At 42.0% G+C, this 19,939-nt stretch overlaps 1 protein-coding gene across 1 annotated transcript; it reads right to left on the reverse strand.

Annotated features, from left to right (window-relative positions):
- Window positions 1-1,105: 1,105 nt before the first annotated feature.
- Window positions 1,106-18,226, reverse strand: tacr3a (tachykinin receptor 3a). The gene is made up of 5 exons (XM_076145635.1): window positions 17,859-18,226; window positions 14,381-14,569; window positions 13,664-13,814; window positions 2,946-3,142; window positions 1,106-1,519 (listed from the first exon to the last, which is right to left on the reverse strand). The coding sequence occupies exons 1-5, from the start codon at window positions 18,224-18,226 to the stop codon at window positions 1,186-1,188; spliced, it is 1,239 nt and encodes a 412-aa protein (XP_076001750.1). The 3' UTR covers window positions 1,106-1,185.
- Window positions 18,227-19,939: the final 1,713 nt, after the last annotated feature.

Below are 19,939 nucleotides of genomic sequence, written 5' to 3' on the forward strand. Positions count from 1 at the left end.
ACCCAACCTATATGAGACTCTGCAACTCCACCTCATTCTCTTGTTGGCTGCTTGAGATGAGGTGTGAAAATTAAGAAGGGCCACAAAGCTGTGTGCTGTTATACCTGTTTAAATTACTGAGAGTACAAAAACACTCTTACCAACCCTGCCCCTTTCCAAAAGTGAAAGTTTGTGCCGCAAGATTGCAAAGACATAGACACACACACACACACACACACACACACACACACACACATTACACCCCCTCCGTTCTATGTGACTGTCTGGGCATTCAGAACAGATATAAACACATTTACCTCCCGACTGGGATCTCCCACTGGTGTGTCGGAAGAAGCACACAGCACCCTGTAGGATGTTGCCTTATGGGTAATAGCTTACTGTGAAGCATCAATAGCTGCAAAATGCCAGAATCTTTCTGCTGTCTGGTAACACAGAGGAAAGCATTCTGGGAAGGCATTTGAAATGCAATAAAGTATTTACACCAAGGCTGACAGTATCTTAATGAGCAGATTCCACTACTGGATCCTTGTGGTCACACTCAATCCTTTTCTTAAGAGCTGCAAGCTGCTGGTTAGGTCGCTTTGGATCTGAACATTCTCCAGCAGCCAGCAACCAGCTATTGACATACTGCTAATGTATACAACATACAGCCTCTGATCCATACAGGAAACATGTTCCTCTGTAATAGTTACAAAACCAAAAGCCAAACTCAATCTCAGTACATTCAGAGCTGCCTTCAGAGCGAAACAGAGCTCAGTCAAAAGCTATTCCATTGGCAAACCTCATTCATGGCCTTGGGGTGAATTGATTGTGTCCTCCATATCCCTAAGTACTCATAGATGAAAGTAACAGACCACAACATACTTACTTACATACTTACATAATTACATACATTACAATAATGGATATCCAATGTAGCCAGACCTGAATGATTGGCTGTTCAGGAAATAATACTTCATTACTTCAACACAGACTGAATAAGGAGGAAATCTCCGGATTATATTTTACACCAAAAAACTCTGCATTTTACAACAGCATAATATGTGAAATCAGTAGAGACATGTGATCATTTGTACTGTTAAAATAGCTGTTTTGGCCTTAAGCAAACACATTTAGTTCTGCGTGCAGTGCATGTAATAAATTCTTTACAAATGCATGTCTGTATAGTTTGCACATCTGTAAGTTTTAGGAGAATTCCTCAGGTTTAGCATTTGGGGCAATTCCATTTTGTGTTTTCACATTGCCACCGTTATGCCCGCAGATGTCTGTGTGGCGAGACGTCATGTAGCTCCTCTTCCGAGAAGACAGAGAATGCTTTCTGCCAGAAACACCAGCGCCAGTCCCACCATCGCCCTCAGCAGGGTCGTAAACCACCACCGTGGTATCCATCCGCGACAACGTGTACATGCTGCTCTGGCGTGTCGGGTGCAGTCGTGTGGAGCGCAGTTCCAACTCGTCATAGCTGGAAACCTTGACGAATGGACACCAACGGAAAGCTCGCTTGAAGCCAGCTCGAAACCTGGGGCCACATCAAGAAGCAGGTGGGAAGAGTTGGCAAATACAATGTAGAATACAAAAAGAATAAAACAAGACGAGAGTAAGTACAGGTGAATCTCCCTGAAATTGCTTTTTTTTTATTTGCTGTCCTTCTGACTTTCGATTAAATCTCTACTGATTTCTTAACCATTTTCCTTGACAACAGAAAAACCATATGCTGCCATTCACTTAAATAAGAATTGAGGAGGTGGAGGGTGAAAGGCCATGGAGGAATGATGCATTCAGGTGTTCCCGAGTCTTTTTAAAGTGATAATAAAGCATTGCTAAATAGCCTGCCAAGCAATTATCAAGTTAACACTAAATCTGCAGTACTTGAGAGAATTGCTTGAGATCATTTTCTGAACTATACTCTAAATCACTGTAACAACCAGCTTAAGGTACTCGTGGGGCAATACTGTGTAAAGCAGCTGAGAGATGGTCTTGATTGATTCTCCATTACCAAACCAATAAAGACCTGAAGCACCATATTAGAGATTTGACATACAGTAAATCAGTGAGAGGCTGGAGGCAAAATCTGGAGGCGTTTCATTTCCTCACCACAAATGAAGTTTTTTTCCACCATATTTCTCCATATTTAGAGTGCCCCAAACCACTTTATTGTTGTCACTGTAATGCCACCGCTGCCCTGGGGAGGGTGTAGACAGATAAGCACTAACTCTGTGACATGTGGCTCAACCAGCTGCCTGCTCCTTCTCACCTGTCAGATTTAAGGTTCACTGCGAGGGCGTAATGCAGCCCCCCCTCACCCCACAACAGAATTAAATGGATCATTACTCAGAGGGAATGGTGAGAGGAAGGGAAATAGGAGAGCTTCTTTATTTAATATCTCCCCATTTTCCTTTTCTATTTCCAAAATCCTCTCTTAATCTGCCCGTAGCTTTACAGCCCAGTGCTGTTCCCACACACAAGTCGTCTCTGATGGAGTTTAATCAGAAATGTGCATTAATATGTATGCTACTAATTACCCATAAATTATGAAAAAGCATTTCATTATCCAGGTTCATGTACTTTGTAGGTCTAAATTGAAACCATTTCAACTGTTTTCAGAGTGAAACAGAATAATCACAGGAAATAAATTTTCCATTTTCCCCCTTTTTTATCTCATGAAATTGTATTTTCATTATTTTTTATTTCGATTTGACTAAATAGAGTGAAGCACAGTAAAGTAATGCATACTCACAGCTATTTCATGCCATTATGACATAATTATAAAAGTCCATATCAGATTGTTCCTGTGCAAAATTAATGAACCCACTCTCATCTTCTTATTCCATTCACTGCTCAAATCAGGTCAAGTATTATCTCGTTCAATCACAGCGTGGCACCAGGGAAGCAATAATGTTGAGAGATAAGTTTGGTTCTCATGTATTATGTATTATGTGACCCACCTGCTGTTGAGGCAGCAGTAGATGATAGGGTTGTACATAGTGGAGCTCATGGCCAGCCACAGCACGGACAGGTAAACCTGCTGGATGTACTTCCACTTGCTCAGACGCTTGTTGAGGCCCGTCAAAATGAAGTAGACGTGATAGGGCAGCCAGCAGAGGGCAAAAGTCACCACAACGATGATCATCATCTTCACCACCTGCAAGAGAAAAAGGGAATGACGGCTGTCTCTCCAGCAAAACAACAAGCAGCTGTAATGAAATCAGAAATCACTTTGTTGATTGTTGGCTTGAGGAATGTTGTAAGAACCCAATTAATCTAAGTTAAAACGAAAATGTATGATGTATAAATAACAGCATAAGAGTCAAGATTGTGCTGGATTTTGACGCTTCTTCATCTTCTTCATCTCATGGCTGTTTGTGGTGTATTGTGGAGACGAGTGAGCTACACTAAATATTTTTCGGATGAATCAACAACAAATGGAGCCGACTACAGATTTGTTTAGTTTAGACGTGAAATGATGAATTTGTTTTGGCATCTTTTCGATCTGGATTTACATGGTGGAGTTCATTAATCTACACACACACGCAGAGTGTGATACAGATGTTGTGTGATTGTTGTTGTTTCAAATGGCACCAAATGTGATTAATAGTGGAAAGAAGAAGAAAAAAATTACGTGTATATTTTTCATTACATAACTGTCACTAAGTGTTTCTGTTTGTTTAATTAAGGTGAGGTAAAGTTAATCAACTGCTGTGTATAGTACAAGGGTGGTAAGCGAGAGCAGATCCAACAATACTGCGTGGCTCCTCTGAAACAGGCATGCGACCCTCAGCAGAGACAAAACAGACCCTACAGACTCCCTCCTGAAATCTAAACACAGGTCCTGGCACCTCTTGTTGTGAGCTCAAGACTCGAGGAAGTTTATGGTACAACACAAGCGATGTTGTAAACTGTACTTGGTGGTTATTAAACAATGTAAGGGGGGGGGCAGTAGCTCAGTGGGTAGAGCTTCTGCCTGGGAACTGGAGGGTCCCCGGTACGAGTCCCTGCCGAGGTGCCCCTGAGCAAGGCACCGAGCCCTCAATTGCTCCCCCCTCTGCGAAGGTAAATGTAATTAATGTAAGTCGCTTTGGATAAAAGCGTCTGCCAAATGCTCGTAATGTAATGTAATGTAATGTAATGTCGATCTTTGTCAGATGATCATATAAGAAGGCTTTGTCTCTCTCTGCTCGTTGACGACTAACCATCTATGTATCACCTCCCATTGGAAACGCATTATTATACTGTAGATTCTGTAATTCTGTAGTTCTGGGCAGAGCAAACAGCCCAACACAGATTCTAACCCTTAACATATATGTAACTATCCCGCTCAAATCATAACCTTAACCTGTTTCCATCGCAACCATCACAGGGTCTGAGCCTAAACATTAGCAGTTATGCCTACACACTTCCAGTTTGGGGGTTGAGGCTTATAAATTGATTTTTTTGCCACCAACAAACACATTTATCACAAAGCTGGAGGCACTGCCGTCCTTTTGAGATTATAACTTGAATTTAAGCTTTAAGGATATTATTAACTCGATTAACTAAAATGTGCTGTGATTTAAAATGCTGAATTTGTTGACTAATGCGAGGAAGTGCCTGACAGATTGAAGTGTAAAGGTCAGATTGGTCAGAAATGTCAGAATGGTTTGTTACAAGCAGTTACAAAGTTGCAAGTAGTTTGAGTGACATCTAAAGCTCAACTCCTTTGAAGCTGTCGGTTGTTTATAAACAACAAGTGCAGCCAATTAAGCAGAGACGAAGGCAGAAAGAGCAAAAACTACACATGATACAGTTCAACACATGTCCTAAGTTTCTATATATGTATTGTTTGTGAAGTTTCTTGCAGAAGTTGTTAAGTTGAACACATTTTTGCGAATTTGCAGAAATCTTTGAAATATTAAACGACATCTGAAAGACCACAGAGTATTTGAAGATGCTGAATGGGTGGCTGACAGCCTGAAGTCTGAAGGCCTGGAAAATGCTTGAATGGTTTCTCTGCATGAAAGAATGAAGTTAGAAGTGCCTGAGGGAAATTTGAATAGGTGTTAATGGAGATTTTACAGCTAAAAGATGCTGAATACTTCTGAAAATATGAAAGATATTAACACCAAAAGTCGTAGCCATCATCTCCTGAATATTCTGAACAATTTAATGTTCAAACGGTGTCTGTGGGTTTAAGTATTCAGAAGAAGTTAACTGCCAAGAAAAGCTACTAAATTAAACAGAAGAACAATACCTGTGCTGCAGGGCAATCACTGATGACTCCAAGGAGAGAAAGCAGTACTCTAAGGTCTTTGGTTGTTTAAACAGCCCATATTTGGACTGTCACAGAGCTCAGTACAATCTGTGTAACCTGCATATACAGAATAAACACAGAGTACATGAGAGTGTCTGAAAGATTTCATGTATTAATCTGCTTTAACACGATGACATACTGCGCTAGATGATCTTCTCACAGTCTTCTAGCACTTTAAATGATAGAAAATAAACATGTCGTACCTTCACTTAAGATGAGGGACAACGTGTTCCCGCGAGCAATTAGTGTTTTCTTTTAACATGTGAGAGCGGAGCATCATTTCTACCGATTTTGGAGAATATTCTTTATGGCATCCAAGATATGATGCATGGAGTATCAGCAGTTCAACGGTTAAACAATCGCACTGCATACTCTGTTCGGTCTGTGTCATTTTGAAAAGGCCAGCGCAGCAAAAGTGACATACATCATCTCCGGAGCCTGCCTCATCAAAACCCACTCAGTGTTGGCCCGCAGGTTGTGCAAGTTAGGGGCGGACAGACTAACAGATGGATGAACTGGATTCCATCCTGACACAGCAGCAGCAGCACATCTGACGTTTGAAATATGTCGTGTGAGGAATAGCAACAGGCTTAGGAGAGATCGTACAGGGGTTTTGTATAAACACGAGTGGGGCCACAGGGTTCTCCTCAAGGCTGTGAGCACATCTGGCAACAAGCCACCGAGACACAGAAAGTATTATAAACCCAACAAATCCCTGCACGAGTATACAAGGATTTTCCATGAATTTAGAATATACTGAGCTATGATGTTCCACAAGGTTACCCGTACTTATACTGACTTTATTACAACATCCTTTTCCCGGTTGGTATCAAGCTTTCAACAGTCTGGCAAGGTCGTCAGTTGTGAGCTGTCCAGATCACTCAAGTCATCTGCTGCTGGCCTTTTTAAAATACCAAGAGTCACTTTAAAAAGTGCCCCAAGAGCCTGCCTGGTGACCTGAGATGTACTCACTCACTTTCCTCTTTTTCTAAAACCACACGAAGGCCTGATTTATCGGGCCGATACCAATCTAACGAAATTGGTCGAGTCTAGATTAAAGTATCTAATCTGAGCAAATTAAAAGCCTTCTATGCTTCTCCTCTTTCCAATTCTCTGCAAATCTGCCTCGACTATGACTAAGACTTATTACTAGACACAAGCAACACACTCAATATTGCTGGTTTAATAAAGTAAAGAATGGATTAATTAGATCTGTGAAATTCTGAAAAATGGAAAATCCACCTGTGAAATTTATTAGTCTGGGTTTTTCTGGCTGTGCGGCTAAAATACACATCTTAAAACCACATTTGTGACACAGCTGCACGTCTACAACTAAACATTTGTTATTTCTGCTTCTTTGATAGACGGAGTAGCTGGTGGTGCCCCGTACTGTGATCAAACTGAGAGGCAGACGGGAGAGTCCTGCAAACAGGCACCCACATAATATTGCATGTGTCTGGGGCCTGATGGGAGCTTGATACTCCCGAGAACAAGGACAAGAAGAAAGACTTTGCTGCAGACAGGACAGTGGGCGTGGACGTACGTGTCCAAATTTCAAACAATGAATGGAAACTTTCAAAACCAGATTAGCTTTCGTAAGAGATTCCTTTTAAAGTCCAAGCACAGTATTGGACGCCCCAAATTAGATTTTTTTATTTTAATGGCAGCAGAGGTCATTTAGTGTAGATTGTATGGAGGACACAACGAATTACGAATTACGAATTACACACATCACTGCATAAATCCACAGATGCACCGGTTTCAAACATTGATTAAGAAATCAATGCAACTGGGAGTTTCATTCCACTGCTGCTTCAAATAATTACTGGTTATGACTTAATAACTGCTTAGGAGGGATGCAGTTTTTTCTTGAAGCCCCCTTTATATTGACCACTACAAAGTACAAATGCCAGAATGACAGAGATGCATAATCCTGACATCAAACAGATCAACAAAGCAAATACTGTGAGTCAATCTAAGGACACAAGTTTGGCTTGCGAGTACTTGTTTGTCAGAACGTGTGTGTGTGTGTGTGTGTGTGTGTGTGTGTGTGTGTGTGTTTGTGTGTGTCTGTGTGTGTGTGTCTGTGTACTCTATACCGAACCACTTATCCTGAATAAGAAAGGTTTCCTATTAAGGCCGAACATGGGAATGCTACACAGCTGTGCTCCGACAGAGAGAAAAAGAAGAAAAGAGAAGAACAAAACAAGAACAGGACATTTACATAGAGATGGACCTCAAAGGAGGTCTTCTAATCTCGTTCTGCTACTTTGATGTGTCATAATTGCTATACAATATAAAGACTAAAGGCCCCTGGGACAAAACCAAAGGGAAAAACGGTCTTTTATATGAGGAGTAATCATGCCAGTAGTGCTGTCCATAATAGCTCTGTGAAAAAGGATTATTGGGGCCCCTGCTGCGGATCCAGGCCGGGCATAACCGAACGCCTGAAGAGCATAAAACTGTTTTAATCCTGAAAACTGAATATTGTATGTGGTTTTGATAGAATTCTGTCACCTGCTTACAGAATTTGTTGATGGAGGAAATGTGATGACAGCCTTAAGATATCCTTTACTTTTCTATACCAGCATTTATTGGGCAAAGTCCAATGAAAACTCCCCGCCTCCCTCAGACATAATGGTAGCATAATGTCAAGAGATCTCCAAAAAACCACCGGGCTGTGGGTTCAAAGTGACAAAAAGTTTTGATAAAATCTACTCTGATGCTCATCCACAGTATGAAGATCAATAGGTAAGTGCATTCCATCTCAAATGAATTCACACAGATTCAAACCAATATTCATGTAAACCTGATTACTCTTTTGTGTGATGTCATCCTGTGAACAGTTCTTAAGAGTTTTAATGCCTGATTGTGGCAAGTAAATCCACCTCTACTTGGTTAAAGCTTAAGGAATGATCATTATAATATTTCTATTACAAATGACGACACGGCATCTGCCCCTAACTGAATTGCAGTGCTTCTAATTACCCGTAGGCCAGTACAGATATTATGTCAATTATTTACACAGTTTGGTATTTTTCTTTACAATTTTAACACAAATTACTTTTTAGCACTTACAACTTAGTGTAGCTCATTAAGATGCTGCTCGTCACATTTTGAATGTTCTTTCTGAACTAAAATGAACCAATCAGGGAATTTCTGAATCATTTCAGCCAAGGCCAAGAGGACTTCCATAAATGAGCAGCCAGATCAGTAATTGATATGACCACAGAATCTTTCTCATAATGTATCATTTAGGAGGTCAGCAGGCGCCGTGAATCATACTTGTCTATGGTAAAATATCCCCAGATGATAATAAAAAAGCTAAATGAGTTGAAATCTTCTGGCTGAGCTGTGCAGCTGCTCTTTTGTGTGACTCTCCATCACGTCTGAGAGAGCAGAGAGAAGAGATTGTACCCTCACGTCTCATATAGGGTCACTCCATTCTGAGCCACAAGAACCAATTCTATCCTGAGTCCACAAAGTAGACGCAGTAAATAGAATGCCATTGTTAGAAATAAATGGCAACATTCACACTGGATAACACCAATTCTTCTTTGAAGTTTATGGTCAGAAAACAGTTGGTTATTGCACGATACTCTATAAGCCTATCACATCTGAGAAGAACAGAGCAGGAAATTAGTTGAACTACTACACATCAACAAATGGACTACATATTAAACTAGAGGGGCATTGATTAGAGCCTTGCATTAGAGCCTCGCACTGCTCATGTTTGCTCACGTTCCTCAAATGTCTATAATGGCAGATTTTACACATGAAACCTTAACTAATATGAGCGGGGGAAAACAAATCTATGTAAATAAGGACACCATATCAGTTTGACGCTAATTTGCTCATGGGAGTGATGTAATGAAAATCAAATGCAAATTAACTTTTTAATGCATAAAATGAATATTGAGTTAGATTGTAACAGATGATAGCCGAGTAGAGGCTTGTACCAGTGCCGAGAGTTCTTTGATTAATCCAGTAAATTACAACACAGCAATTAGTTACTTTGCAGCCAGAATCAGAACAGCCACAGAACCACCGTTTTCAGTACAACAATACAAGAAACTTTCTCCACCGCAGGACCGTAAACAGGGTTTAGAAAAAAGCAAATAAACTTAGAAATTGAAGGTTATACAAAACTTCTTGATGATTTAAAAACTATGTAAAGCCATTGAAGAACAAAGAAAACAAGCAGAAGGTACAAGAAAATCAAACCAGACACAACCCATGAACGCTTTTGTGAACAAATGTTTTAATATCTTTTTCAAATGTATACAATAAATCTGTACAGTACAAACAAGAAACAATAAAACAAATAATAAACGCCTCTGTATATTCTGTATGTGTGTGTGTACACACGTACCTCCACTTCTTCATTTCATGGTTCACTGAAATTACCTAAAATGAGACAGACAAGTGAGACACACTTAAGTTATGATTATCACTTACAAAAGGGACATTTTGGTGTACTAATGTTGAAAACATGGGTTACCTTGACAAGAAGGGAGAGCTGGAGCCTCCTGTGGCCTGACGGGTCCCACCGCCTGAGAAACTCTCTCCTTGGCCAGTTTGATTTTCCACATGCATTACCTCTCAGTCCTGTGAGTTGTTCTTTAGACATGCTGGCCCTGAGCCACGTTTGGAGCCTAGACAATGATGGTGGTACACAGGTCATATCCCACCAACAATAATTAAACAGAATGGTGCTCTGGCTGCTCACTTTGATTAGCTCAGTGGTTCCCAAAGTGGGGGGCGCAGAGCTATTGCAGGGGGGGGGGGGGGGGGGCACGTGATGGCAAGAGGAGTGAATATGTATATGAATAAGTATCGCCTCAGGCAAATGAATGAGGTGATACTTCTTCATATCGCAGCAGGAGAGTGAGCATCCAGGTAACATTATTATTCCTCCATGCGCCGCTCCACAGTTTGCGCTGATCAGCTGGTTTGACGTATTGTTAGCTTGGCTAGCCGCTAGTTTAGCGTTACAAACCCAGTTGTGAGGGATTCACTGAAGTCCCTCACTCACAACTGGGTCAGTCACTGAAAAGATGTGTTGATAAAAAGTGTAATTTTTGCACAGAATAACTTAATTTTGAAACTATATATTCTTCTAAGCATATTCTTATCTACAGGAGGGGGGCCCTGCAGAAAAAGCTTGGGAACCACTGTCATTAGCTGCTTGAGATCTGTCAGTTACACGTCAGTAGAGGATAGGGGGAGTAGTGTGTGGGAGGGGCGCACACACACAGCTGCCAGGCAAAGGAGAGGTGTTCAATATTAACGACTGATGAAGTGATTCCATTAGTGGTAAATAGAGGTATTTTGAGGGATGAGAGGTTTCTTAAATCAGATCCGATCAGTAGGAGGTGCTCGAGGTGATCTGTCCACAGTTCTCTCAATTGATGGATTCTAACTCAGTATGTGAGGAGGATTTCTGCAAGTTCTATGAAAAAATTATATACTGTAGCTTTAATGCACCGACTAACTGTGTAATGTTGTTTTTGTCTTTAGACACACACATTATACTGATAACAACATTCTTATTTACAAAAACCAAGTCAAATTCAAGATTGGGAATTGAATTATTGCTGCATGAATAGACCTTATGTTTCCTTATGGTCCATAGGGACCTGGTTGAGCACAGAAAAGCTTCACCGTGAGGTTGGACATATATTCAGGATTAGGAAATCTCATTATCACTTGACATCAACAGGAGCAAACAAGATGCACACACACACTATGGCTTAACGCCGGTGGTGTCAGAGTGGAGGACATACAACAAGATGAACTGATTGACATGAAGAGCAGCAGACATGTGACAGCTGATTGCTTCTTTATTACAGTATGTCATTTTGAAGAGACAGCTCCAGGCACGAGCTCAGAGAGCACACGTTGGCTGGTTTTAACTTCAAACAATAGATGGCTGAATCTCTATTTGTGTAAAGGAAACGAGAATGGATTTTCATTGCTTCCTGACATCTTGCAGATATTTTCGGACAACAACAAGACGCAATACACACACGCATGTTTGAAAATAAACCAGTTTTGACGTATTTCAAACAGTTTCAGGTATAACGCAGATCCAGCAGAAGATTATGTCCACAAACCACTGTGCGATGAATTTACATTTAAACATTTGTTTTTAAGGTGAGGATAGTAAGAGCTTGTATATATGTATATTAGCAGAGGAGTTTTGGGCCCTGGTGGAGGTATGCCTTCTCTCCTCTAGTTCATAATAGCACTCGTCTTAGAACAAATATGTATATGTAAGTTCACTGGGCTGAATATAAGTGTTTTCAGAAATACAGAAAATGAGCACTGATGGCAGCTACTTTTATGATGTTTGTCAGTGTTGTCAAGTGCTGCTCTCTATTTTTACCCCTTCAGACTGCTTCCTGCTTTCAAAGCCTTCTAAATGTGCATGAGTTACAGCCCAAGCAAAAAAAAAGTAGGTAAAATGTAACCTCATACAGACAAGGGCAAAAAGACCTAAACGCATGTACACACATATGTTCCATTTAACTTATTGATCTGCACAGCTACTGTGGAAGATCCACAGGAAAACATTCAAGGCCTCAGGCTCAAAATAATGACCAGTGAAACGCATGAAGTCAATATTTCACAATAATGACCAATGAAATGCATGAAGTCAATACTGAACAGCCACTGGCAAATGGTCTCTACGTTCAATCGGACATGAAGCAGTGTGGCAAATATTATCTTAAGTTTGTATTGTGTACACATGCTCAGACTATAATGGAAATGCATAATCATTGTATCTTCTATCTATATCTACTTTTCTATAAAGTAAAATAGGTATTGTATAAAATTAATATATAACAATATTTTTTTAATGTAATTGATGAAATCCCCTAAAATAGATTTACTTTGCCTTTACGGACCAGCAGTTCCCGAGCAGAAGAGGTGTTTTGATTTTTACAACCAGATTTTTCATGGTTTATTCATTTTATTCTCTGTGGGAACTCTAAATTCCAACTGAGCCTCTCACTCCTGTGTCATCGAGGTGTTGGCGTCAGATATGTTTAACAAACTGTGGACAATCTCCTAATGCCCCGGTTTCAATACAAATGCATGCACAAGAGTTTGGCTGAGGACAACTGACAACTAAAAAGGTTTTTTTTTTCAGTGGAATCAGGGCTTTCCCCCCTGAATTGTTTGCAGTGCAATGCGTCTACCTAATCCAGATTTGCAGCACGTGAAATGACATTAATCCTTCAGAGGGCTGTAGCTCCCAGTGGTGTTTTACTCCTGAAATAGAGACATGACAACTACAAAGCTGCATTACTTTATTAACAGTTTAGCTTGGTCCACATTATTTTTCTTTCCAATATCCCCAGAGACATGGGGGTTGATTAATCAGATTCTTAATATATTTCTATATGATCAAAGGGCCCAGTGCTCCTGCTTAAGGCGAAGAGAAATGTCTATAATATTTGGGTCATCCTTCTTTTTTATGCTCCCTGCATGAATGCGGCGGTCTGTCCATTCTTTATTGACTGAAATATTCCATAATTATCATACAATCATCTTTGAATGTAACAGGAAATGGGACTTGAAATTCTTTATGCAGATTTATGTAGACGAGTCATCCTCATTACATTTTCTTTAATATCTTTTACACTTCTGGCCGAACCAAAACATTTAAGTGCCACCTTAGAATGGAAGTACATGGCATTATGGAAATATACCTAAAATCTAAATGAAATGTAGGTGAGAGTCATAATTGCACTACGTAAATGTGCCTAAATGAACCCAATCTAATTAGTCATTTCCCATAGCTTTCAATTGTTCATGTACTCTCTAACCTGGAGGTGCTGATGTTACACTACCACAGCTGCTGTATTGTTAAAGCTGTAAAAGAGAATTGCCTTGTGACTCTAAACTCTCATTTTTACCTTTACTGGGGATGTTATGCTTTCACCATTGTGTCTGTCAGCAGGATACATTCATAAGTAGAATATCATTAAATCGGCATGGCATAAAAACCTAGGTCAGGGAGAAATGGATTACAAGCAGCAGAGATGTGAACTCTCCACCATGGGAATAGACAGTAAAGGTAATTCAGACAGACGGGATCAAATTTAAAACCTATATCACCAACGGTCAGTTCTTTAATGGAAAACTCTAAAATCTGTGTTTTCCTCTGTGTTTTGTTTGTTGTCCTGTTGCATTCTTTCATCATTTACAGCTTATGGTTTGTTACATAATGAAACTGAGGCTAAATATTTATGCATGTGCCCCCAGGCTGTTTATTGGCAAAAGAGGCAACCCCATCATGTTCTTAACTTAATGACTCTGGCCGTGTGTTAACCGAGTGCTGTGGCGTTTCAGATAAAGCGTGCTTACCTTCCTTTTGGCTCGGAGCTGTCCGTGATAGTTATCGGATGAGTCCCCTGGGATCTCCCCCCCCCACAGCGTCATCCCCACGACGGTGTAGGTGATGGCCATCACAACTAAGGGCAGCACGTACACCAGAACTGTCACGATGATAGAATACCTACAACCAAAGCGGGGGGAAAGGTCAATGCATATCAATTGAAAAGTGTATTTATGACGCCTTTATAGATGATTTACTCTGCAGTCAACATTGATTAGGGTAAGTGGACTCCTGATGTGTGTGTAAAGGATAACACATGAATCTCTTTGTTGCTTGCGGTTTCACTATTGGCATTGGAGAGGAGCTTTGGTTACAAATCATCCCCTCTTGAATCACGTCACACCTGCACAGCTATGAGGCTGCCATCACCGGCCTTTATCAACGCCTCACAAGGCTCCAGCTGGTCGAAAATGTACTCAAACAGACTTAAATCACCATTATTTCGGAGGAACGTTTGGAGGGTGATGTTGCTGGTATTTAAAAACGTATTGGTCAAACTATTTAGGAACACACTTAGTAAGAGGATGTACAAAAGAGAAGAACATCAGACTATGAAACTGCTTGAAAAGTTCTGTTTTGATACTTAAAAACACATTTTGAGCCGAAAGTCACTTTAAGGAAATGCCTCACTAAACTAATAACCCCCGCTATGAAAGCAAGTTAGAGCGGCAGAAAATCTTTCTCACATGAAGGGGTCCTTAGCCATGCGCGGCCAGGCCACGTAGCAGAGGGTCCTGCGAGGGAGAGTGCGGGTGGTGGAGAAGAAGCAGAGAGGGAAGGCCAGAATCACAGCCAGACTCCAGATACACACAATGACCCCCATGGTGGCCTTTGCTGACAGACGAGGCCTCAGAGGATGGATGATGGCCATGTACCTGCGGGGCAAAGGTCAACAAGTTAAATAGGACATCCTCTGTGATTATGGGGAAGGACACAAATGAACGACACGGCCACGGTTGCTTTCTCCCTCTTGTCACGTTGTTCGAGTACCCATGTAGGAGAAGTTCTCACTGCAATGTTTTGCTTTCAGGCCTGCAACATCAAAAAGTCAATGAGATAAAATGAACACATAACACCCCACTGTTTACTGTACTCAGACATCACTGTACTCTCAGAGCTGGTTGGAGCAGCACCACCTCTTCGGTCCTTATATTCCATCAACGGATGCTCCAATGACAAACAAAGAGAAAGGGAACATTATCGAGATCATTGAAGAAAGAAATGACAGGGACTGAAAAGTCTTCTATATTTACCCACATCAAATGGAAGGAACACTCATGTACATCTTATTACCTTCCAATAAGATTCGCTATCCATTAATATTGTAAAGTGTAGCACGGTACAACTGACAAAGATGATTCAGTGTTGAATAAATGATCATTCTGCAACTTCTTTTCTTGGAAAATGGCAGAAGTCGATCAACAACTGTGCAATCAACACAAGATGCTATATTATTTCCAAGCACGTCATTCAGTCTTGCTGGGATGTTAAAGAATGAGTCCTGCTCCGTCACCTCTGGAACTCCTATGGGAGATGATCAAAGACGCCATGTGTGTTCACCAGTAATTGCTTGGCATTTATGCTGAAAGGCTCTCTGGCCCGCATGGATAACGGCATGTGAATAGCTTGTTAGAAGCACGAGTATGTGGCACAGCAGTCTGAGTGATTCACAATCCAACAGACCACACACACCATCCGGAAGAGCACTGCACAATGAACATAAACACAAAGCAGTGCCAGCAAACACTTTACACACTTCACATCCTTTGGAATTAGCCACACACATCAGAGCTCTTTTCTAGAGGCGCTGCCAGCAACTGGGCACAGTCACAGACTATTCAACTCACGTAAAACGGAGCGTTTCCACTGCTCTTGCATCCGTCACCTTCGCTGTCACTAGAAAACTTTCAGGCGATGTACTGTTCTGAAGTCGCATCTCTGCCGTTTGACACTTCAGTGTATTAACGGGGAAACACTCACTTTATCACTGCCAGGTAGTTTAACCAGAAGGGATTACTTTGGATTATAGAGGCAAAATCTCAGCCAAACTGTTTACTCAGCTAAATGTCAAGAGCTATCTCGTCAAGCGTTGTCTCATCAGGCGATGTCTCCTCGGAGAAAAGAGACGCATTTGATGCTCAGCTCCCATGACTGTACATTATATTGATATTAAACAAAAGAAAACATTTGTTATCATCAGTGATGTGAGTGTGGCGTCTCCTCCGAGTTCTCTCTGCACATTCACTTCTAAGGAATCTCAGCTGAGGGAAGTGTGATTTATAGAATATCCATACGGTAGAAGTACATATATATACAGTCCATATACAATGAGCCTGGAGAGTATCCAGGTACCATAGGTAACATTGTAAACATCTAACTATTCAACACAGGCTGACTGTTAAATTCTGAGCCTCACTTATATAAAGGAAGTCGTACAAATCTTCCATGTTCCTCAACAAGTCCATTCATTACAGTTGAGTGAATGCAGAGAATATTTATTAAATGTATGAAAATATTTCTTATGTAAGCAAACCTTATTGGTCAAGACTACAAATACTGCAGCGTGCAAGTTCCACACCGGATCTCTCATGTCTCTGCTGATTTATAACAACGAACCAGAAAATGGGAAAAGTCACCCTCCATGTTATCAGAAACAGCTTCAGAGCCCCGCTGGCTACTTTTCACTCAACGAACTGTGTTAGTTTTGTTACAGTGCCCAAGGAGACATGCCAGGTAGAAGAGAGAGAGGCAACAGGAAGGACAAATACACTGATGATCACGAACTGTGGCCCGGTGCCATTTGAAGACATCAGAGCGGAGACAGGCACCGTACTCGGGCTGGGAGAGGAATGACCAGAGGTTACATTCACATCATGTAGGTCGTGCCAGTGTTCTCTTCCTCGGTACACGGTAGATGGAATTGAATGGACACCGTTGGAACAGGGCTCGCTGCCGATGCTGCAGACCAAACCTTAACAAAGCCACGAGCGTATATGCTGTTGCTTTTGTCTCCCTAGGAGCAACACGCACGCACGCACGCACGCACGCGCACACACACACACACACACACACATAGACATAACCCAGTGAAGCATTATGATGTATGAGGGCCCCACTGATCACAATGGAAGCCTGTGACTGCATAACCACACTACTTTAAAGTGGATATATAACAAAGATAAGGATACATAACGCAGGTCAGGGAGGAGGGATTGCGATGGGGAGTGATGATGACGGTCTTTTCTAATGTTCTGGTACACATGGAGTCAATCACTGCAATGCAGACTCTCAGGGGAAAACCACATTCAGTGAGTAGCACTGCACTGGCAGCGAGACAAACAAAGGTGAAAATGAGGTCCATTAGTCTGAGATGAACACCCCACTGGGCCACCATCATTCCACTGTAATAGTATCAAAGACAAACAAGTAGGGGCTCACACCTCATTAAGTACGACAATAAACGTTCCATCAGGAAGCTCCAAACTCCAGGGTAATAATCTGAGCAGCCATCGGTGGAATAAATGTGCATTCATTACTCATGTGACGGTTGGAGATTCCATAATCCAGTTATTATTCTAGAGTAAGCAATAATCGCGCTGGGGTGAGATAAAATACTTATTGCATTAGCTCCGGCTTGCCAGATCATTTCCGCTCCGAGTATTCAAATACATACTCCAGGCAACAAGGAACCCTGGTGCCAACATTTCTAGGCACAGTAATCCAATTTTCTGCCATTGATAGTTGAAAGGGGAGCGAATGCAACTGGAATAATCAGAATTAGATTTCCTAAAAAGTCACGCATGAAGCACCTGAGATGAAAGCAGTTAGGTAACAAGTAGTTGTGTCCTGCATTGCTTCAAAATGAATGTGCTGCTCATCTTCTCTCCTTTGATGATAGTCAGGGGACGAAAAAGGTGGAAGGCTGGAATTAAAACTGGATTCTACCTGCAGAGAGACCTTTGTTCCTCTTTACTATTCAATGTAAAAAATACAAATGATAATCTGGGGGAGATGAGAAATGAAAAATCTGAAATAGAGGGGAGGGGAGAGAGGGTGAGAGTGAGTGAGTGAGTGAGTGAGTGAGTGAGTGAGTGAGTGAGTGAGTGAGTGAGTGAGTGAGAGAGAGAGAGAGAGAGAGAGAGAGAGAGAGATCCATCATCTCACCTGTCCACAGCTATGGCCGTCATGGAGTAGATGCTCGCAAACACAGACGTGACGGGGAAGAAGTTGTGGAATTTGCAGTAACCTTCCCCAAAGTACCACTCCCCGTGCGTGGCGTAGATAAAGTTGATCAAAGTGTTGAACGCGGCCATCGACGCGTCCGAAAACGCCAGGTTTAACAGGAAGTAGTTGGTCACCGTCCTCATCCGCTTGTGGGCAAGTATGATCCAGATCACGATGAGGTTGCCGAACACCGCCACCGCCAGAACGAAGCTGTAGGCGACGGACCACAGGGCGACGCGCCACGGCGGCTGGATGAACTGATTGGTGTAGTTACCCGTGATGTTCGATCCGTTTTGGGGTGCTGCCATCTTCTTCTACTCTTTTAAAACTCGCAGAAATGTTAGTTAACGCGTGAGTGGAGTTGACGCGGCGCCCAGGATGGATCAATGCAGGTGGAGGTTTGCGCATCAGGCACCATAACGCGCAGCTACAAACGCATCGGCGCACGTTAGAACACTAAACTTAAACACGATGTGATCTTAACTCAATCTTCGCCGATCTTAACCGAATGTGTCCACACGCTGCTCGACTCACCCCGAGCCTGTTGAATGCGGGGTGGAGGCGCGTTCTCTCGGCGGGGACGCGGGGGAGCAGTGCGCACTCGGTGACGCGCAAGTGGCACACACGGTGAGAGAGACCGGACGCTTTTATAGCTGCTGGTTCCAACTTCTCAGGCGGTTGTGTGTTTTCCTTTATCTGCTCCGAACATCTTCAGGTGATCCCAAAGAAACCACAAAGGGGATATTGAAACATTCCAGGCGGCGTGTGTCTGTGTGTGTGTGTGTGCGTGTGTGTGTGTGTGTGTGTGTGTGTGTGAAAGTGATGTGCACAATAACACGTCGAACCAAAGTCTCTTATCCTTACATATGTAATATCATCTGAATTGGTTTTATGTTTCAGCACAGCCCCCATGGTATTTGTTTCCATAGACACCATATAGGAGATAATGGTGTCATCGTATTGTGTGGATCAGCCAACTAAATCCTCCTGGAAACACATCAAAGTCAATATAAAACGTTTCATATTTTACCCACGTTGGTGGAAAAGATGCAACACTTCCCCTTTTCTGTCAGACCAGCCAGCACTCACAACTGACAGAGTGAAATCCCCCTGCAGACATCCAGCCATTCACCCTGGAAAAGACTTCCCTCAGCTGCCTTCATGGCCTTTAGTGCTGTGGGAACGTTTCCATCTCTGCTCACATGCATATTCATTCAGCGTGCGAGAGGAAAAGAGACATTTCCTTTGAGCATGTGCCTGTTACTGATATCATCGGGTGCATTAATCAGCCTATGGGTGAGGCAACACCCAGAGTCCTCCTGAAAATTTATGTTTTTTATCTTGTAATCATTATATTACAGCACCGTGAAATGAGGGAACAATAAACAGGCAATGAATCTTAAGGATGTGTCATCCCCTGTTTTAGACCTAGAGCGCATCACCTCACTTCAGCGTTTCGCCTGAACGCATCGTATGACAGCCGAATCAATGTGTTTGTCCATTCATTGCGGTACAAACTTTACTATTGCAAAAAATAAAAATACACACAAAACATTGCTTTTGCTCATTATTGCTCCACGCAGAGAAGCTGTTAAGAAAATCCTTAGCAGCGGTTGTAGTGGAATAACCTGGCCATTCATCGTTTAAGGTACGACAAAAGAAAGTGTGAGTCATATCTGCACCAAGCTGCGAAGGATATCTAACAAGGGCTCACACCTACACCTGGGTTTTAGTGCAATTGTATAAAAACCACGAAAGCCAGGCTGGCGACATCGGTCAAAAACCAAGGATGTGTCTGCACCCACGCTGTGGAGTCAAACTGGACCATGATTCCCTTGATAACATCCATTCTTTACTCTCAAATGTCACATGTGGTAAATCATGATGTGAGCATGAGAGCGGCGTCTCTATCTAACGACACGAAGGATGCAAACGGCCTCGATGCAACACTCATATCTTTCATACGCCGATGTTTTTGTAAGGTACGTTCAGAGTTTGGGTTATTGCTATGCAGCCTTTGT

The sequence above is a fragment of the Genypterus blacodes genome, unplaced genomic scaffold, assembly GCF_046128005.1.
Source record: "Genypterus blacodes isolate CSIRO-AG114 ecotype Tasmania unplaced genomic scaffold, CSIRO-AGI_Gbla_v1 ptg000030l_1, whole genome shotgun sequence".
NCBI lineage: Eukaryota > Metazoa > Chordata > Actinopteri > Ophidiiformes > Ophidiidae > Genypterus > Genypterus blacodes.

Coding starts and splice junctions, on each gene's coding strand:
- tacr3a (XM_076145635.1), bottom strand. CDS start 18,226: ATGGCAGCACCCCAAAACGGATCGAACATCACGGGTAACTACACCAAT. Junction 13,815..14,380: donor ATGGCTAAGGACCCCTTCAT/GTGAGAAAGATT, acceptor CTTTGGTTGTAG/GTATTCTATCATCGTGACAG. Junction 3,143..13,663: donor AGCTCCGAGCCAAAAGGAAG/GTAAGCACGCTT, acceptor TTTCTCTTGCAG/GTGGTGAAGATGATGATCAT.